The sequence below is a fragment of the Strix aluco genome, chromosome 27 (assembly GCF_031877795.1).
Source record: "Strix aluco isolate bStrAlu1 chromosome 27, bStrAlu1.hap1, whole genome shotgun sequence".
In the NCBI taxonomy this organism is placed as follows: Eukaryota; Metazoa; Chordata; class Aves; order Strigiformes; family Strigidae; genus Strix; species Strix aluco.
Window position 1 is genome coordinate 2,537,292 of NC_133957.1, and position 20,373 is coordinate 2,557,664.

Here is a 20,373-nt window from a genome sequence, read left to right on the forward strand (position 1 = left end):
TGATCGCTCCAAGTAACGCCCCGAGCCCTGGCAGGCAGCGGGTTCGCACCAGGGCTCTATCCCAAGCCGTGGCCCCGGAGGAATGTGGATAACGGGGGGGTTGAAGGGCAACAAATTGAATCCTTTGTGCTGCCCCGGGGTGGTTCACGTTAATGTGATGATTAATGTATTAATTTATGATGATGAAATGCTGTATTAGGGTTTTGATGGGCCGGCTCGGAGCTGGGGTCAGGAGGGCTGCTCCAGGCGTGATCTTGGGGGATGGTGCAGAGCTGGGGGCTCCCCCCAGCACCCACCCTGGCAAATTGGGGACACAGCTGCCTGGGGTTTGCAAAGGGTGTGACCCCAAAGTTCGGCGGGGCGGGGTTGGGAGAGTCAGGGGTTTAAGCGGGCTGGGGAGGCTGGGGGTTTGGGGGCGTCCTGGCACTTCGGGGTCTGGGGGGGATGAGTCTGGGATTGGGCACATTGGGGATTTGGGGGATCTGAGTCTTGTGGGGGTCTGGGGGCTCTGGCTCTTGGAGGGGGGCACTGATTTGGGCTCCAGTGTTTGACTTTTGGGAGTTTCTGGGTGTTCCAGATGGGATTGAGGATGTCTGGGATTTTGGCTCTGAGTTTGGGGAAGTTCTAGGTTTGGGGAGGGGGCTCCCAGTTTTGGGGGGCTCTGGGTTTGGGAGTGCTCTGGATTTGAGATGCTCTGGGTTGGGGGGTCTCCAGGCTGGGGGGTGCTCCTGTTATAGGGGCTCCAGGCTGGCTGTGCCTCCAGTTTGGGGGGCTCTGGGCTGAAGTGACTGTGGAGGGTCTCCAGGCTTGGCGTGCGCTTGCTTTGGGGAGCTTGGGATTTGGGGGGGCTCTGAGTTGAGGGGGGGGCTCTGATTTTGGGGGGCTCTGAGCTGGGGGGCTCCAGGTTTGGGAACTTTGGATTTGGGAGACTCTGAGCTGGGGAGGGGCTGGGCTTTGGTTTTGGGGAGTCTCGGGCTGTGGAGCTCTGACTTTGGGGGTCTCATGGACTTTAGTTTTGGGGGCTGGGGGCTGGAGAGGGGATCTTGGAGCTAGAGGAGGCTCTGGCTTTGAGGTTTAGGGGGGGCTCTGGTTTCAGGGTCTGGGGGCTGTGACTTTGAGGTCTGGGGGGGCTCTGGTTTGGGGGTCTCAGGGCTGGGGGCTGGAGGGAGGTTTAGTTTGGGCATCTTGGGGCTGGGGAGCTCTGGTTTGGGGGTCTCGGGGCTGGAGGGGGCTCTGTTTTGGGGGACTTTGGTTCAGGTGCCAGGGGGCTAGAGGGGTCTCTGGTTTGGGGGGCTGGGGGCGTGTCTCTGGTTTGGGGGGCTCTGTATTTGGGTCTGGGGTGTCTCTGATTCGAGGGTCTCAGGGCTCAGACTTTGGGGTTTGAGGGGGTGTCTGGTTCAGGGGGCTGGGGGTTCTCGGTGCTGGGGGCTCTGCCTCTGGGGTCTGGGGGGTCTCTGGTCCGGGGGTGGGGGGCCCCGTGCGCCCCCGGCGGCGGCGGGCAGCGCGGCAGCCCCGCGGATGCGGCAAAGGCCTGCGCATAAATTATGTTCATGACGCAGCAGCTAAAAAATCCCCCCGGAGGAGTCCAAAAAAAACCCAAACCCACTCAACCCCACGGAAAAAAAAAAACACCCCGCAACCCATCCTCCCCTCCCGCCACCCCCCAAAACCTCTCCCCCCCAGGAGCCCCCCCCCAAGGCACGGGGGTCCCGGGGCCGCTCCCCGCCTCCCGCCGCCCCCCTCGCTGCCTCCCTCCCCTTTGTGCCGCCGCCGCCGCCGCTGTGAGATGAATTTTTAATTATTCCCCGGCAGAGGGGAAGGCGCGGAGCAGCGCGGAGCGGTGCGGAGCGGCGCGGATCCCCCCCCCCACCCCCCCTTCCCCGGCACCCCCCCCCCGCACCCCCCCGGCGAGCGCCCAGCGCGGTGAGTGCGGGGCCGGAGCGGGGCCGGGGCCGGGCGGGGGGCGGCGGGCCCCGCCGCGGTGAATATGCAATGCCGTAATTAGCATAATTTATATATTTATGATAAAGAGTGATGGGGGGGGAAACCGGCGCGGAGGGGAAAACGGCGGAGAGCGGGGTGCAGCGCTTTGGGAAGGGGGGGGCACCGGGATTTGGGGAGGGGGGGATGCGCGGGTTGGGGGGGAGGAAGACAAGTCAGTGAGGATTGGGGGGGGCATCGGGATTGGGGGGGGAAGTGAGGATTGGAGGGGGGTCAAGTGGGTTTGGGGGGGTGTAAATTGGGGAGAAGTGGGGACACGCACACGCTAAGAGTGGGGGTGTAGATGGGGGGCACCCGAGTGGGGGGGGTGGATTAAAGGATTCCAGGGGAGACCACGGCGAGGTGGGGGTCCCCTGGGGGGGACCCCGGAGCTGGGGGTGTCCAGGAAAGGGGGAAAGAGGGGGCTGGTGAGCCCCGAGGCAGGGAAAGGGGGTGACTGCCCTGGGGAGGGCTCGGGGTGGGGGGAGTAGGAGAAATTGGGGGCTGTGGGAGGCGGGTTTTGGGGTGCAGGAAAGGAGAAATAGGGCTGGGGAGGGTAAGACAGGAGGAGAGCGTTGGGGTCCTGCTGGGGGAGGGCAAAGGCCCCCCCGGGGTGGGAGATGAGGGAGTGGCTCTGCCCTTGGGGTGCGGTGCCGGGGGGGTGCAGGTGCCAGGCAGGGTGCCCAGGCGCTGCAGGGGGGGAGCAAACCCCCGGGGGGGGGGGGAGCTGCTGCGGCTGGGGAGGTGAATGGAGAGTAGGGCTGGGGGGGTATAAGGTCATTTTGGGGTGCTCCAGCAGAGTGTGGGGCAGGGCATGGGGTGCTGTGAGGTTTGGGGGGGCTGTGCACCCCTGCAGGGGGGTCACTGCCCCGGGGGCAGATCCCACGGCCCCCGTGAGCCCCTTGGTTTGCGGTTTGGGGGGGGGGACACACATGACACCTTCCCTGGGTGCTGCAGAGCCCTGGTGGCAGAGGAGTGGGGGGGCCTGTACGGGGCGCGGTGGATCCTGATCATCGGGGGGGACAAGAAATGCGATGAGGGGGCTGCGTTTGCCTCTTTGCCGGGGGGGGGGGAGAGGGGCTGCCCCCCCCCCCTTACACCCATCCCCAGCACCCGCAGCCACGGCCATCTCGGGGTCAGGCTTGGTCTTCAGCCGATGAACCCCGCCCTGAAGGGGCGATGAGGGTCAGAGCGCTGCCCCCCACACTGTGTTTCATGGGACTGTACGCTCAGTGGGGGGGTCCTGTGCCCCCCGAACCGGCCGTCCTGTCCCTCTGAGATGTCCTGCACCCTCGAAGTAGCTTCCAGTCCCGGGGCGCTGGCAGGACAGAGAGTGATTGACGCTCCGGGCGCTGTTTTGGGGGAGGCAGATGGGAGCTCTGAGTGCGCCAGCTTGGGAGATCCAAAATCTGCTCCTGGTTTTGCCACGTTCCTCTGGCCTGACCTTGGGAGGTGAACTTAATCCCCGTCATCTCCTCTGGCTGTGTGTAGTGGGAATAAAAATACTTCCCCGTCTCTCCGGAGAAAGGAGCAGATTCCTGGGAAGTCACCGTAAGCTGATCGGGCACCCCAGGGCAGCTGGCGGGACGAGCCAGGCGGGGTTTGTGCTGCAGAGGGGGAACGCTGTCACCCTCGGCACGGCCATGCAGGCGGGGGGGTTCATCCAGGATCAGGCTTTTGCCCCCAAAAACCCCGTGGAGGTGGGAAGCAAAGCAAAAAATTAAGAGATTCAACCAAGGCCACGCAGCCCAGCAGTGGCAGAGCAGGATGCAACCCGCCCCATGGCCGGGAGGAAAATGTTCCCCTTGAACGGTGCAAAGAGGGTTTTGCAAATAACAGAGTTAAACCGCCAGACTGGCAGGGAAGCCTGGTCAACTGGTTTTGGGTTTTCCCCTTTTTTTGAAGCAGGTTTCGTGACCCTCCGCCGGGTATTTGCTCCCCCCCAGCCCGGGCGGCAGACGCTGGGATGAAGCGATTAAAGCATCACCTGGATTTCAGGTTGGGATCGGGGTGCCGGAGCCAGCGGCGCTCGCACCAGGGCTCGTCCCCAGCAGCTTTACGCAGGTTGGGGCCAAATCGCTGCCCACCAACCTCTCCTCCCGCGGCTCCCGTGCCGTTTGCCCGCTGCAGCCGGGTAATCCAGGCTGGGAAGCGCCCGCTGCGCGTCGGCAGCGACATTTTCTCCGCCGACGCAAATTCCCGAGCTGGCTCCTGCCCCGACAGGCTCCCCAGGGCCGCGCGTCCGGGCGCAGCGCAGCCCCTCGGTTTGCTTCATCAACTTTCTGATCACCCCCGGGTGCCTCCGCTGCGCCTTCTCGCTGGGGTTGGAAGACGAGTTGGGCCGGTGGATGATTTTTCCCTGATTCTCCTTTGGGATTCGGCAGCCCCAGCCCTGGCACGGGGTTTTCCAGGCATGAAGTTGACTCAACACTGTGGATGAGGAACGCTGGGGAGCTGCCATGTCTCCTCCAAAAGCCTCCCAGCGGAAAAAAAACCCTCTGTCTTAAAAATTCACCACCAGCTCTTCCTTACAGCCCCGATGTTCAGGAATTTCACAGCTGGCTGTAAAACTGCTCAGCGATGTGGAGCCTCGTCCTGTGCCGGGACCGTGGTACCACGCCGGGGGGGTTGGTGCAGAACCAAAGAAGAGGGGGAGGATGGGGTAGAAATTAGATTTACATCGTTTTGCTGCTTGGCAGAATGGGTTTGAGTCGGGGTTGGCTGGTTCGGCTCCTGCCCCACCAGAAGAAAACACCTGGTTTTCTTTTTCCTCCGGGCTCGTGGAGGGGGAGCTCCGGCGCAGGGATGCTCAGTGACTTGGCCGGAGGCGGGTGGGTTCGAGGTCTGCCGGCTGCAACGTGTCGCCTCTCGTCCCCTGCCTCAGTTTCCCCATCGGTAAACGCAGTAAAGTCTTCAAAGTCATAAAGTTCAGAAGGATAAAAAGGCATTTTGAGAGGGAAGCTGATTTGTGAGGAGGGAAAGAAAAACCTTGCAAACTGCTTGGGTCCGGCTCTCCACCGCGGTGACACCGGCAAGTATGCTTTGACAAATAATTCCTGCTGACGGCATCATTTCCAGCCTGGAGCTTCCCACTCCAAACGGGACGAAGGAAATCACGCAGGCTGGTGAGACGGTGGCGAGGGACGCTTGGGGCTGCCCCTTACCCTCACGCTTCAGTTCCAGGGAGCGGGAGCACGACCCGGCCCTGTCCCGCTCCGCGCCCGTGCCGGGGTGTCTGGGGGCATTTGCCCCGTCGGGGTGTGAGTCTCAGACCCGGTGTCAGCGCCGGCTTTTCGGGCTTGGCCTGAAGCTGGTGTCTGCTTGTGGCGCGTTCGGGCTGCTCAGCCTGCGATCAGAGCGTCCATCCACAGGAATTAATCCAGGATAATGACAGCGAGTAATTAGCGAGCTGTAGCCGCGTCCAAAATGTCTTCTGGTTTAATTAACCTCTTAGGGTTTCTCACCTGTGGCAAGTTTGTTCAAACTTGGATTTCCACCCACTTGGGATCCAAGTGGCTACATCTCTGACTCATCAGCGCTTGTAATTAACACGGCAATTATATTCACAGTGAGACTCGGAGCATCTTAAATTATCCTTCCCTTTTCCCCCCCCCCTTCTTTTTTTTTTTTAAATATTATTATTATTATTATTTTGTGCATTTCATTTCCTTGCCACCATCTGTTGCGAAATGGCTGTCTTCTTGCTGCGTGCACTTAACACCACCATCTGGACAAATTATTTGTCCCATTAATTGCAAAAAAAAAAAAAAAAAAAGTGTGAAGAAACCAAATGAAATGGTACTGCCGACCTGCCGAACGTCTGCCACAGGAGAAGCAGCCCACTCCGAAAGCTGAAGCACGCCGCCAAACTGCATCGAGCCTGACATTATGAAATGTCTGTTTAATCGTCTAGCGCACTAATTGGTCTCTTTGCATGGCACCGAGGAAAAAAACCTCTGTCTCCTCTTCTCTCCACGTTATTTGAGTCTTCCCCCACGGGCAGGCCTGAACAGATCGACGGCTCGCACGGAGATAAATACGGTGGTCGGAGCAGGGATGTTGTACCTTCTGCAGCCTTTTGCCATCCCACTTGGGCCAGAATAAATCTGCGGTTCTGAGAGAGGCTTTTTGGCTTAGGCTGGGATGGATGGGGGTGGATGGCAGCGAGGTCTGGCGGTTGCAGCGGGTTCGGTGCTCCTTCCGTGGGCAAACTCCGAGAAGAGCCAACACGTGCGTTAAGTTTTGGGAACTGCTGCTTTAGGGGCAGCTCGCCGCTTCAGCTCCAGTTCCCAGAGCTCCTCGATGAGAAGCAACGAAGCAGAATTAACTTGCGAGGATGGGGATGCTTTTGAGTCGTCCCCTCTCGCCAAGAGCTGGCGCACGGGGTCCTGCTGCTCCTCGTGGCTTTCGGGGAGCGCGGGAGCAGGCAGAGCTCGGCACAGAGACAGCTCTGGTTTTTCTTTCCCTGCAGCCTGAAGCCGGAGTGCTGCAGCCCAGCGGCCCGCGCTGAGGAGCAGGACGCAGCAGCCAGCCCCGTCTCCTGCCCGGAGGGTCCTTTCACCCCAGAGCAAACAGTGAGTACCCGGGGCTGCCGCCTCTCCCCGCGCTGCCCTGGGGGTCGCTGCAGCCATCCCACGGGGTTTTGGCTCCATAGTCCCCACACAGCACCGGTGCTCCCCATCCACTCTGGGCCCTGCTCTGTGGCGGCTCCACAAGTGGTTTTGGGTTTTGGCTGTGCCCCAGTTGTGCAGGAGGGGTCTCCCCACAGACCAAACAGCCCCCGGCCACCCCTTCCCTTCCAACTGCCGTCTCTGTGCCCTCGCCTGCCCGTTTGGGATCCCAGTTTGGACTCAGCCACCCGCTCTAGTGAAGACCCTGGTGTGCCAGGCGTAGCGGGGAGCTGGGGAGGGATCCCTGGGGCAGCTGCGGTGCCAGGGAGGTGATGGGGCGTCAGCAGGAACCTTCCCCACCTCTTCCAGGCTCAGGTGTAGGAAAAAGCTGCCACAACATGCTGGGGGTTGCTCCTCGTTAGCAGACCCCCCAGGGCTGCTCTGCTTGTGCCGGGCTCCATCCGGGCCGACGTGGTCTGGTGATGCAGAGAGAAGGAGAAGTGATGTAGAGCAGCTGCCTGGAGCAAGTGGATCACAGCCCGGGGGGTGAATTCATTAGGACACCAGGCCAGAGCCCCCCCTGTACCCCCAGCAACTCTCCCCATCGCCAGCCGCTCTCTGGGGAGGTTCAGAAAGCTCCTCGGGAGCGTTTTCCTGCCCTTGCTCGCTCTTCTTGCAGCAGGACGCTTTGCACCTCTGCTCTGCTGCTCTGCCCGCGCTGCCTGCCCCTCGCAGCCAGCACAGAGAGCCCGTGCTCGGGCTTCCTCGCCGTTCGCCGGGCTGTGGCTGTTGGAGAGCTCATTAACTTTTAATAATGCCAGCTGCCTGCATAAGCCACTCGCTCATCCCTTGCTCCGTTCTCTGTTGCACTAGAATAAATTGTTAATTAAACTGTGCACCGGCATCCCAAGGTGTTTGTCTGCTCTAAAGCTAAGGCCAGGTTTAAAAATTCACAGCAGCGACTGGAGATCAGTCACCGGCTGCTCTAAAAGTCCTCAGTGAATCTGACAGCGGGGCTGGTTCTGGGTCCTGCATGAATGTTTGGGTTGAGCCTGGCAGGGCCGAGGAAGGGGGAGAGCTGGGACGAGCGGCTGATGAGGGAAATAGCCCCGTCTCTGCTGGGACCCCAAGCGTCGCTTCACTGCAGATAATAAATAATAAGTGGTGTGTACAAAAGCCAGCCTGAGGGAATTAGATGCGTGGCCCCTGTTGAGTATCAAATGAGAATTTGACTCTTAATTCAATTTAGGCCCCTTTGGATCAACAGGATCCCAATAACTATGTTTACTAATTGCATACAAATGCCGGCTCCGGCTCAGGATACGCTCGGTGGCCTCAGCAGGAGCCTGGTGGCTTCTGAGACGCAGAGAAACGATAAAGGGCTTGTAAAACGGTGCCGGGAGATGTTTCCCGGATCCTGGAAGTGCCTCCTGGGCTGACGTGACAGGCCGATGGATGCCAGCGAGCAGAGCAGCAGGGGATGCCCGCACCACGCCGGTTGCCCTGGCAGAAGTAAAAACCGATGGATGAAACGCACTAACGCAGGTTTGGGGCTGAAATTCCCTTTTGGATGAGTTGTGAGCCCCGGGGATGCTCTGCCCGAGCTCTGCCTCCTCCAAGCTTTGCAGAGGCTGCCGAGGGCTGAGCGGGCAGCGTCCCTCGGGGGGGCAGGGACAGGATCGGGCCCCGCGCAGAGGCGGGTGGCTCTGGGGGGGGGCAGGCGCAGCCCAGCGGTCTGGGACAGCCCGAGCAGGGGGAGCTGGGCGCTGCCTGCACCCCCCAACACCAACATGCCCCCAGGCTCCCCAGCACTTACACAAACAAGGACACCTTCGCACATGCATCGAGTAATTTTGAATGTCATCCAGGCTGGCTGGTTAAATGCATCCCCGAGACATTCCTAATAAAAAATTCATAAGCCTCTTATAAAGGCAATTATGCTTCTGCAAGGCAGCGAGGGGACAATACGTGATCAAATGAGTTAATGAAGGGCGTTGGAAGAGGAAGAGTTGCCTTCCAACAGGTGTGCCGAGCCCCTTCCCTCCATGAACGACTCATTTCACCAGTTTAATGAAGTATCCCCGTCAATTTAGGTCCCCTCAGAAATGAGCAAATTGTCTCTCCGCTCCTTGCAGCGGTTTGGGAGAGCTGCGGTGTCGCACGGGGACTCTGGGGACCTGCTCTGGGCTTCAAATAGGAGGCACAGGTGGCTTCACGTGGTCCGTGCCTGGTTTTTTGGGGTTTTCCAAGGAAGCTGAAGGAATTGCATCCTCATTTCCCAAAGGGAGAGAAGAGGGGGAAAGGCTTGGCCCTTGGAATAACCTTCCCTTGCTCTGCTGCTCGTGTATTTGATGCTCGTGCAATAAATTACGCTGCCCCATGGCTGTGACCTCTTTACCAGGAGGCCTGGAGGTGGTGGGAGGTACCTGAGACACCAACGCCTCCCCTGGAGGAGCGTGTGTCCCCACGGCACGGGGCAGCGGGACGTTACCAAGCTCTGCGCTGCCCCGAATCGCAGCCAGAGCCAGCACAGAGCAGGAGGGGGGGTGGGAGAGCCCAGGTTTGCTCTGTGCCCTGGCGGGGGTGGTGACAGACCCTCCCGTGTCCCCTCCTTGCAGCATGTGGAAGGTCTGAGCCCTCTCCCACCTTCGCCGGGACACCATGGACACCGAAGCCGTGCAGCCCCAGGAGGCCTCGCTGACGGTCAACGAGCAGGTACGGGCATCCCAGCTCCATCCCCTTCGCACCCCACAACCAGGAGGGCCCCGGGGAGGGGGAGTTGGGGTTTGGAGCGCCACTGTGTGCCCCGACACGGGGTGAGAAACCTTCTCCCTCCTGCCTTGTGCTCACGAGCACCCCGTTTGCCCCCACGCTTGGGCACGCAGATGTTCAGCCCCGTCTTCTGGAGCTTGGCTGCCTCGTCTGGGGTTTTTTAACAACACAGAGGTGTGAGGTCCTCGTCCCACAGCCTCACTGTTCCCAAGAGATCTTTGCTCCTGGGTTTCGTGTGTCTCTGCTCCTCACACTCTGTGTCTCCCTGATACAGGAGAAATCGTGTCGTGGTTCGGAGGGTTCGCGCCATCCCGGGTCAGAGCCACGGGGCTGTAGCTCCGCGCTCGCTCTGCGCCAGGGCCGGCTCTGCCCGGGGTGCTGCGGCCACCGGCAGCCGTGTGTTCCCTGCGGAAGGTGTCACGTGCTGCCGGGGCCATCAGAGCCCAGACGCTGCTGGTTAATGAAAGCAGCGAGGTGCTGGGGGGGCTGCGATCCCTCCTCGAGGGGATGGGGTGGGCTCATCTTGGTTTGTTCTAAGGGTCACCCTAAAACATGTCCTGTGGGGTGGGGGGGAGCCACTTCGCTCCCAGCATGTCCTGGGGAGTGGGGGACACCGCTGCAGGGTTGGGTACCCAGAGCTGATGGACATTTTGGGGCACATTTGCAGGTTATTGTCATGTCCAGCCATGAAACCATCCGAGTGCTGGAGGTCGGCGTGGACACCCCGCTCCCGGCCGAGGAGGACCGGAAAGCTTTGGAAATACCCCCCGGGGAGGTAGCACGGGGCTCCCCGAGAGAGACCGGCCACCCGGGCAGAGAGGACAACAACCCCCCCAGCACCCAGAGCTCCTGCAGCGGGGAGGCAGCCGGTAAGACACCGTCCTGCCCCGGGGCTCATTCCGTGGCTGCCACGTCCCTCCGTCCCTGTGAGCGCAGTTGGGCTCAGGACCTGCCGGGTCGGGGCCGGGAGGACGAGCTGCGCCCGGCGGCGCAGGCAGAGACCCTGCTCCCGAGCATCCCTGTGCCCAGCTGGGTTAGGAGTCAGCGAAATGATTCCTCCTCAGGAGCTGGTGGGGAAAAGCATCCTGCATGGAGGACGACGCTCAAACACGTCCTTAAAGCAGGGAGGACATTTGTCCGTGAGGTGTTTTGCTGGGGAGCTCAGTTTTCCCGCAGCCAGGCTTGGGTTTCCTCTCCGCCTTGCCCCGAGCTGGCTGCGGGCGCAGCCCTCCTGGCACAGGAATGCAGCTCTGGAAATCAGCCTCTGGGGAGAGAGATCCCACTTTATTCCTCGCTGCTTTTTGGCCAGCACCCCAATCCTCCCGCAGGTCCATCCCGGATCCGCCTGCAAGCGCCCCGTCCCGTCCCCTCTCCTGCCACTCTTGTAAAGAAAATAAGATTTTTCTCTGGTTGTCACCTCTGTGCTGTACTCAGAGCACGGCCAGATCCCCATGTTTTTGCCAAAAAAAAGTGGGCAGGATTGTAGCTTGTTTGAGGCCAGTTGATGAGCTGTGGGGGGATGTGGGGTAGGGGAGAACTTTGCAGAGTCGGGCTGAGGGTTGGACTCGATGATCCCGAGGGGCTTTTCCAACCTGAACGACTCTGTGACTCCGGGATAAGAGGAGGAGGCGAGTGTCTCTGCGTGCTGGGGGATGCTCTGACCCTGCAGGCTGGAGGGGAGCAGAGGCACGGCAGCTGCACAAAACCCGTCGCTGCCCCGTAGCACCGTCTTTGAAATCTGGGAAGTGCTGGGCGTTGTCTGTGCTCGGGGTAGGAGACTTGTAACTCCCCAAAACAAAACCTGAGCGAACGATAAGGGATGGGGGGGGCGGAGGCCCTCCCGGCCTTGCTGAGGAATGTCTCGAACACGTGGATAACGTGGGGTCTGGATAACTCAGGCTCTGAGCTCGATGAGCTGCTGAAGCTGGCGCTGGCTTATCTCTGGGGTGAGGAAACTCCTGGGTAGCACAGGACGGGCTGGAGGAGGGAGCCCTGTGGAGACAGGACGGTTCTGCTCCGGTGCAGCTTGTGGTTTCAGGGCCGTCTGCCCGGTGAACGACCTTCGCCTCATTATCCACCAAATGCATATTAAAGTTGACACCCCTGCATATGCTAATGAAGATTAACAAGATCTCGCTCGTTGCACCATCCCCTGAAGCGCCTTTACTCCTCCCCGTCCATGGGCCACGTAGGGATGGGGGTTGCCCCGGGGGAGGGCCCCAAGGAAGGGGTATAAATGGAGGGGGGTGAGGATAACAGCAGGCAGAAGGCGGATGCACCCTTGAACCCTCATTGGCGGGGACCAGCGCGGGAACCCGGAGCGGTGACCTCAGTCTCTATTCCCATCTCTCTCTCTTCTCTTTTCCCCCCTTTCCTTGTTATCATTCAGGCACACGAGGCATATCGTACCGCTTGCCATAACTGGTTATATGCTTAGTCAATTATCCTGTATCCAATTAATACACCGTGGGAAATTAATAAATGTTATGTAAGGACTTTGAGACTTACCTCACCGTTGTCCACCCCGTTGGGGATCTGTGAGCCTAAGTCACTGTTCTCCCTCTTCTGAGCGGGCCGTGACACTTGGGTTTGGTAGGGAATTTCTTAAAAAAAGGCTTTTTTAAATCTTGCAGACCTGTAGTTATTTCTGGGCAAGGAACCAAACCCAAGAAATGCCTGGCTCTCCGCTGAGGAAAGTATTTATTTGGTAAAACTTTTTTTTCTGCCAAAGGAAAAGGCAGGAAAAGGGTGTTTTTCTTTTTACAAAAATAGAAGAGGATTAAGTGGATTTCATACACAAGAGTTGCCATTATTAGAAGTTGAGCAGAATAAATACAAGATGTTGCTCAAAAAACAAGTAGGTCTTTTGCAAGTAATAAATATGGATTAGGAGCAAGGTTTCCTCTTGCTTGGATGTTCACGATAATTCAGAAATAGGAATGTGTTCGGTGAATTCGGGCGGAGGGTTGGAAGAGGGGGACAGCCCCTCTGCCGGGCGCTGGCCGGGCGATCGCGGTCCCTTCCCTTTCCAGCTCCCCCTTCCCGGGTGAACGGTTCGGGGGCTGACACCACTTTAATTGCTGCTAATTTTGGAGCCGGCAGCTGGCGGAGGAAAATATCTCCTGCCGGATCCGACAGCCCGAGAGAGGCACACAAAGCCCCGCAAAGCACTTACACACGACCGCGCCTTTTTATCCCCTTAACCCCCCTATTTTGCACACTCATTCCTCCCCAAATCGCCCAAACTTCTCCCTTCGCCCTCCTTTGCCTCCTCGCCAAAACATCCCGTGAGAAGCCCCAAATGCTCTTCCTCTGCACCCCGTAACCTGGGCAGCGACCCCACCCTGGGGGACCCGCCTGCTCCCAAGGATGCCCCACGCTGGGTTCCACGCCGGCTCCGTGGGGCTGCGGCTGCCCCGGGACACCCGTGGGGGGATGTTCATTCCCCGGGTGTGCATAATTTGGGTGCCCCCCACCCTCACCCCCATCCTTTGCGCAGACGAGCTGCTATCGCTCAACCAGCAGCATCTTTCCAACCCGTCTCCTCTTGCCCTTCTCCAGGCAAAGCCAAAGCAGCGGCCGGAGCGTCCCCCGGCACCGTCCCCTCCGTCGGCACCTTCAGCCACGCCACGAGCCAGCAGCCGCAGATGTTGGCCCCGCTGGCCCTGCAGGCCACCCCGCAGGTAACTACCCCGCAGCCGCGGAGCGGGACGGGAGAGCGGGGAGAGGGCCCGGGCGGCGTCGGGGGGGACAAGGTGGGGACCCCCGGGGAGGCGTCCGCTTGCTGTAGGCGAACCCCGAGGGCGGAGGCGACGGCTGGTGGCGCGGGGTGTAGGACCTACGCCCCGAACCAAGGCGGTTCCCCTCTGCTTGGCACCCTCGCCCGGGGCCTTGCGCTGCCGAGGTGCTGCCAGAGACGCGTCGGGCGGTTTGCGGAGGGGGGGGATCCCCGTCTCCCCACGGAGAGGGGGCTCCGCGGAGCTGGGAACCCAGCTGCTGAGAGGGGAGGGACCCCGGGCCGCCCGGCCGCCGGGTCTGTGCGCCCCTTATCAAAGACTTATGCTCCGCTGATGCTATCTGCAGTGGCGTTGATTTTTGTTCTTTTTTAAATCTTGTTTACTTTTGCAGGTCTTGACTCAGGAAAACTTAGCAACAGTTGTGACAGGAGTAATGGTTCCAGCAGGGACAGTTACTCAACCTCTTCTTATCCCCATCAGTATTGCAGGTCAAGTGGCAGGTCAGCAGGGGCTGGCTGTGTGGACATTTCCTACAGCAACGGTCGCTGCCCTTCCCGGACTGACGGCTGCTTCTCCTACAGGGGGAATTTTCAAACCGCCTATAGCCAATTTGCAAGGTAACCGGTGCTCGTCTGCTTTGTAGCCTCCTTAATTCATCCTCCCCCAGCTCGTGCCGAACCCAGACCGTCCTCTCCAGGAGGGGTCTGAAACGGGGTTTTAAGTTTGTGGCTCTGCACGTGTCAGGAGTTCACGAGAAAGGCAGGGTAGGATGAGGATGGTGACAGGGAGGAAGGCAGGGGAGGATGAGGATGGCGACAGGGAGGAAGGCAGGGCAGGATGAGGATGGTGACAGGGAGGAAGGCAGGGGAGGATGAGGATGGTGACAGGGAGGAAGGCAGGGGAGGATGAGGATGGTGACAGGGAGGAAGGCAGGGCTGGATGAGGATGGCGACAGGGAGGAAGGCAGGGGAGGATGAGGATGGTGACAGGGAGGAAGGCAGGGCTGGATGAGGATGGTGACAGGGAGGAAGGCAGGGGAGGATGAGGATGGTGACAGGGAGGAAGGCAGGGGAGGATGAGGATGGTGACAGGGAGGAAGGCAGGGGAGGATGGTGACAGGGAGGAAGGCAGGGGAGGATGAGGATGGCGACAGGGAGGAAGGCAGGGGAGGATGAGGATGGCGACAGGGAGGAAGGCAGGGGAGGATGAGGATGGTGACAGGGAGGAAGGCAGGGGAGGATGAGGATGGTGACAGGGAGGAAGGCAGGGGAGGATGGTGACAGGGAGGAAGGCAGGGGAGGATGAGGATGGTGACAGGGAGGAAGGCAGGGGAGGATGGTGACAGGGAGGAAGGCAGGGGAGGATGAGGATGGTGACAGGGAGGAAGGCAGGGCTGGATGAGGATGGCGACAGGGAGGAAGGCAGGGGAGGATGAGGATGGTGACAGGGAGGAAGGCAGGGCTGGATGAGGATGGTGACAGGGAGGAAGGCAGGGGAGGATGAGGATGGCGACAGGGAGGAAGGCAGGGGAGGATGAGGATGGCGACAGGGAGGAAGGCAGGGGAGGATGAGGATGGTGACAGGGAGGAAGGCAGGGCTGGATGAGGATGGTGACAGGGAGGAAGGCAGGGGAGGATGAGGATGGTGACAGGAAGGCAGGGGAGGATGAGGATGGTGACAGGGAGGAAGGCAGGGCTGGATGAGGATGGTGACAGGGAGGAAGGCAGGGCTGGATGAGGATGGCGACAGGGAGGAAGGCAGGGGAGGATGAGGATGGTGACAGGGAGGAAGGCAGGGCTGGATGAGGATGGTGACAGGGAGGAAGGCAGGGGAGGATGAGGATGGCGACAGGGAGGAAGGCAGGGGAGGATGAGGATGGCGACAGGGAGGAAGGCCGCGCACAGGAGTAGGTCGTGAGGTCCAGGTTAGGTTTGGGGCTCCTGGTGCAGCGCCCCGTTGCCGTGGGTGTGGTTCTGCCTGCGGGCAGGAGAGCGGGGGGATCCGTGTCCCTCCGGCCGTGCCCCGGGCAGGGCTTGTGTCCCCCCGTCAGAGGGAATCGCCTCCTCTTCAGCGCCCGCGAGGGAAAGAGCCTGGCCCGAGTCGCGGAAGGGGAGAGGAGGGGACCCGGAGGTGCCCCTCACCCTCCGCGCTGGCAGCAGCACCCGCTGTGGGTCAGACCCCGCACCCCGGCCGGGCAGGATGAGTCCTGCTGTAGCGGGGGCGCTTGGCCCTGCCCATTACACAGGAGCTGGGGGGACCTTTCGCTGCCGTAACACGAGCGTGTGGAGATGAATCACCGGGTGACTCGGTTCCCTTTGGGAGGGGACAGTGAGCAGTGGGGGGACCCCGAGCTCAGCGTGTCCCCGGCGTCCCTGCCTCCCCCTCAGCTCACGCTCTGTCTCTTTGCTTCGCAGCTGCCGCCGTGCTGAACACAACCACCATCCAAGCGCCGGTGCAGCCTGCCCAGCCGCTGCCGGCTGCGGTCCAGCCCCGGCCCCCCCTCCAGCCCCCCGGCGTGTTCCCCGCCGCGCCCGGCCAGCCCCCCATCCTGCCACAGCCCGCCGCAGCGCCCACGCCGCCCGTGGCCAAGCCCTTGGAGACGCAGACTCAGATCACCATCCAGCCCGCCGGATTTGCCTTTAACCCTGGCATAGTAAGGAGCCTGGCAGCCCGCCGCGTGAAGCCGGGCGAGTTTGGCACCCGCCGCCCTTTATCTGGAGCCTTCCGGGGCCACGTGGAGCCGCGAGAAGTCGTGTCTCCCCGGGGACAACGCGCTGCGGTTCAGCCATCGTCTCCCAGGGGATCCCGCGAGACCCCGGCCTCGGTTTCCCTGTCCCCAGCGATCGACGAGCGACAGAGCGGGCGGCTCTGCTTTAGGCCAAGTCTAAAGGATGGATTTAAGGACGTCAAGGGACTCCAGCCCATCACGGTGGCGAGGCAGGACTCGCCCTGCCATGGGGAAGGGGGTGGCCGGCCGCGCGCGGGGGGACGTGGCGGCCCGGGGTGCCCCCCACGTCTCTGACCCCCGGCTTTCGGTTCCCCGCAGATCAGCGCGGCGTCTCTTGGGGGCCAAACCCAGCTCCTCGGCTCCTTGGCAGCCGCCCCCGTGATCGCAAACACCATCTCCAGCGTGCAGGGCATCACGGGCCAGATCCTGACCAACGCCCAGGGCCAGGTACCGCTGGGGAGGGACCTGCCCCCCGCTCCCAAACCCACCGCCTGCCCGCCCCGGGGCTGCTTCTCCTGGGGACGGAGGGGACAAACGGCCAGCGTGTCCCCCGCGCCCCGGCGAAGGGTGTTTGCAGGGTGCGACCCCCCCAGCCCCGGCTCTCCTCCCTTCGCCCAGGTGATCGGGACGCTGCCGTGGGTGGTGAACCCCCCCGGGATGGCGGCAGCCGGCCCCGCCCCGGCCGCTCTGCCGGCCCCGAACCTGCAGGTACAGACAGTGACGCCGCAGCTGCTGCTCAATGCCCAGGGCCAGGTCATCGCCACGCTGGCCGGCAGCGCCATCCAGGCGGCCACCATCAAGAAAACCGGCACCCCCGAGCCCCCCGCCAAGAACGAGGTGAGCGACGGGCACGGGGCTGACAGCCGCGGGGCCAGAGGGCTACCAGCGTCCCCAGCTGCGTGCCCTTGGGAGCACGTGGGCATCTCTGGGACACGGCGGCGTGGCTTCGGGACCTGGCCACGTTGCTCTGGGAGCGTGTGAGCACCTTTGGGATGCAGCCGTGGTGCTTTGGGAGCCCTGAGTGTCTTTGGGACCTAGATGCGTGGCTCTGGGATCCGGCCATGGTGCTTTGGGAGCCCCAGAGCATCTTTGGGTCCCAGACATGTGGTTTTGGGACCCAACTGTGTTGCTGTGGGAGCACATGAGTGTCCTTGGCACCCAGACGCGTGGTTTTGGGACCTGGCCATGGTGCTTTGGGAGCCCCAGAGCATCTTTGGGACCCAGACCCGTGGCTCTGGCACCCAACTGTGTTGCTTTGGGAGCACATGAGTGTCCTTGGGACCCAGACAGGTGGCTCTGGGACTCAGCCATGGTGCTTTGGGAACCTTGAGCATCTTTGGGACCCAGACGCATGGTTTTGGGACCCAACTGTGTTGCTTTGGGAGCCCTGAGCATCTTTGGGATGTGGCCACGTTGCTTTGGGAGCCCTGAGCATCTTTGGGATGTGGCCACGTTGCTTTGGGAGCACCTGAGCTCCAAACTGTGTCTGTGTGGCTTTGGGACCTGGCCATGTTGCTTTGGGAGGACGTGAGCATTTCTGAGACCTGGCCACATTGCTCTGGAAGCACGAGAACATCTTTGGGACCCAGCTGGATTGATTTGGGACCCAACCACGTTGCTTTGGGACCCCCTGAGCATCTTCAGGACGGGTCCCCTCCTGCCCCATGGGGCACCCCGCCCTCTCTGCCCACCAGATTTCCCAGTGGGGATGGGACGTGACCAGCCTTGGCATGAGCAGAGGTGCTGGTTGTCCCCAAACCCACGTGGTGGGACACCCCAAACCCAGTACAGAATTGTCCTGGCCCCGTTCCCAGCATGGAGCTGGGTGGTTTCCAGTGTCACCTCTCTGTCCCAGCTTCTCTGTCAGCAAAAGCAACACAGCGGCCGCTCTGCTGCGGCCGCGCGGATGGAGCCGGTGGGCAGGGAGCGGCGCGGCCATTGGCGCTGGGAGAGGGGGACCCCCCCCCCGCTCTGGGGGTGCTGACCCTCCCCTCTGCCCCAGGTCCAGCCCATCCAGCCGGCCCCGGCTCTCTCCCAGCCGGCCGTGGTGGTGGCAAACCCTGCGCCGGCAGCGAAGGCTTCCTCCACCCCCGTCCCCATCACCTGCTCGGAGACCCCCACCGTCAGCCAGCTGGTCTCCAGTGAGTCACAGCGGGGGATACTGGGGGGACACTGGGGACTGGGATCCCCTGGGAAGAGGGATACTGGGGGCTGGGATCCCCTGGGATGGGGAGAGGATGCGGGGGATACCGGGGGGAAATTGGGGGCTGCCGGGAACTTGGCTCCCCTGGGACGGGGAGAGGATTGCATCCTTGGTCCGTGGGGTGACCGCTGGCACCCCCAGACTTCGTTATGGAGCCTGACGAAGGGGGTGCTTCTTACTGGGGGGGGGAGACGGCTCCGAGGCCGCTTCACAGCAGCCCCCGCGTCCCTCCGCCGGCAGAGCCCCCGGCTCCCAACAGCAGCGCGGAGGAGGACGGGATTAACCTGGAGGAGATCCGGGAATTTGCCAAGAACTTCAAGATCCGACGCTTGTCCCTCGGGCTGACGCAGACGCAGGTGGGACAGGCCCTAACGGCCACCGAGGGACCCGCCTACAGCCAGTCGGCCATTTGCAGGTACGGGGGGGGCAAGGGCTGCGTCCGTGGGGGCAAAGTGGGGAAAGGGAGGAGAATTAGAGAAAGGAGTAAAGTTGGAGAAAAGAGGGAAAATTGAGGGAAAGGAGGAAAATTAGAGAAGGGGAGGAGAATTGGAGAAAGGGAGGAAAATTGGAGGAAATGAAGTCAGAAGAAGCAAAATGGAGAGAAGGAGGAAAATTGGAAAATGAGACAAAAGGAAAATGGGAGAAAGGGAGGAAAATGGGAGAAAAGAAGGAAAAGTAGAAGGAAAATAGGGAAGGGGAGGAAAGGAAAGTTGGAGAAAAGGAAAAATGGATAAAAGGGGGAAAAATGGATAAAAGGAGGAAAAAAGCTAAAGGGAGGAAAAAAGGGTAAAAGGAAAACTGGAGAAGAGGGGAAATCAGAGAAGAGGAAAAATGGAGAAAAGGAGAACTAGAGAACAGGAGGAAAATGGGAGGAAAATTAAAGAGGAAAGCTGGAAAAAGGGAGATTTGGAGAAAAGGAGGAAAATTGGAGAAAAGTAGAAAAACTGGAGAAGAGGAAAATTAGGGAAAAGGAGGAAAATTGAAGGAAAGGAGGAAAACGGGAGAAAAGGAGGAAAATGGGAGAAAAGGAGGGTGGGTGGGGTCGCTGCCCACATCCTCCCCGCTGTGGTCTCACCCGCTGAAGGCAGCGGCGCCCCCAGCCCCGTCCCGGTGTCGTCCCCCCCCTCCCGTCCTCGCCGCGTCCCTGAGGGTCTCTGGGTGCCCGCCGCAGGTTCGAGAAGCTGGACATCACCCCCAAGAGCGCCCAGAAGCTGAAACCGGTGCTGGAGAAGTGGTTGAGCGAAGCCGAGCTCCGGAACCAAGAGGGGCAACAAAACCTGATGGAATTTGTCGGGGGGGAACCGTCTAAAAAACGGAAGCGCCGAACCTCCTTCACGCCGCAGGCCATCGAGGCGCTCAACGCCTACTTCGAGAAGAACGCCTTGCCCACGGGCCAGGAGATCACCGAGATCGCCAAGGAGCTCAACTACGACCGCGAAGTCGTGCGCGTCTGGTTCTGCAACCGCCGGCAGACGCTCAAAAACACCAGTAAACTCAACGTCTTTCAGATCCCCTAAACCGGGATGGGGACGGGGACATCCCCCCCCCCCGCCCAGCCCCACCCCGGCCTCCTGCCATCAGCACTTTTGCCACCGACTTCGTCCCCCGGCCCCGTGGTTGGGGGCTGGGGTCTCCCCACCACCACCCCCCCCCGCGCCCGTAGGTGTGTCCGTGTGTCTGTCCCCCCCTTCCCCACACATCACACACGACCTAAGGCGGGTGTCACGCCTGCCTCCTGCCTCCTCCTGCCTGTACCGTGCGTGGTGATGGACCCCCCCTGCCTGCACGCACCGCCTCTCCCGCCCCCCAAGTGTCATACCCCCCCACCCCACCGAAAAAAAGGAGTGATTTTCATTTTTTGGCCGTTTTCCCGTGTTTCTGAGGTAGCGTCACGGCTCACTAGGGGTGAGCCCCAATTTAATTTCACCCCCCCTTTGATTTTGGCGGTCCCCCGCCTCATGCCCGCCAGCGCAAGGGACCTCTCAGTGCGACCCCCCCACCGTGGGGCCATCGCCATGGGTTGGGGGTTCACCAGGCTCCCCACCGTCCCCAGAGGGGTTTGGGGGGAGGCGGGGGGGGCACGAACCCCATAACGGAGGCAGCACCCCCTCCCTGTCTCCCCCCACGCCGAGCCCGGGGGCCAGGCGGGTTGGGGGGGGCTACGTTGCTCCCCACCCTCTCACCCGGGGAGCGATGGGGAGAGGTGACGGCTGGAGGGGGGGAGGTTGGGGGGGACGGGACGCCGGGTCGCCCCGCCGGGGTCACGGCAGACTGATGCACTTGATGTAGTGGTGTGAAATAAACAGTATTTTTCTTTTTTCTTTTCCTTTCCCCTTTTTTTCG

At 61.2% G+C, this 20,373-nt stretch overlaps 1 protein-coding gene across 3 annotated transcripts; it reads left to right on the forward strand.

Annotated features, from left to right (window-relative positions):
• Positions 1-1,872: 1,872 nt before the first annotated feature.
• On the forward strand, positions 1,873-20,346 carry POU6F1 (POU class 6 homeobox 1). Of its 3 annotated transcripts, none has more exons than XM_074807660.1 (12): positions 1,873-1,923; positions 6,452-6,554; positions 9,209-9,305; positions 10,030-10,231; positions 12,924-13,045; positions 13,491-13,716; positions 15,514-15,752; positions 16,146-16,274; positions 16,446-16,664; positions 17,830-17,968; positions 18,271-18,445; positions 19,202-20,346. In XM_074807660.1, exons 3-12 carry the CDS (start codon positions 9,252-9,254, stop codon positions 19,545-19,547), a joined length of 1,851 nt encoding a protein of 616 aa, XP_074663761.1. In that variant the 5' UTR covers positions 1,873-1,923; positions 6,452-6,554; positions 9,209-9,251; the 3' UTR covers positions 19,548-20,346. The 3 variants fall into 3 exon arrangements, with proteins under 3 accessions (XP_074663761.1, XP_074663762.1, XP_074663760.1); XM_074807661.1 differs by lacking the exon at positions 1,873-1,923 and adding an exon at positions 1,970-1,997; XM_074807659.1 differs by lacking the exons at positions 1,873-1,923; positions 6,452-6,554 and adding an exon at positions 8,003-8,135.
• Positions 20,347-20,373: the final 27 nt, after the last annotated feature.

What these genes read in the sequence shown, in the direction of transcription:
- POU6F1 (XM_074807660.1), top strand. Translation starts at nt 9,252, where the DNA reads ATGGACACCGAAGCCGTGCAGCCCCAGGAGGCCTCGCTGACGGTCAAC. An exon ending in CCCTGCAGGCCACCCCGCAG is followed by an intron (nt 13,046 to 13,490) that starts GTAACTACCCCG and finishes TTACTTTTGCAG; the next exon opens with GTCTTGACTCAGGAAAACTT. An exon ending in TTGCCTTTAACCCTGGCATA is followed by an intron (nt 15,753 to 16,145) that starts GTAAGGAGCCTG and finishes GGTTCCCCGCAG; the next exon opens with ATCAGCGCGGCGTCTCTTGG.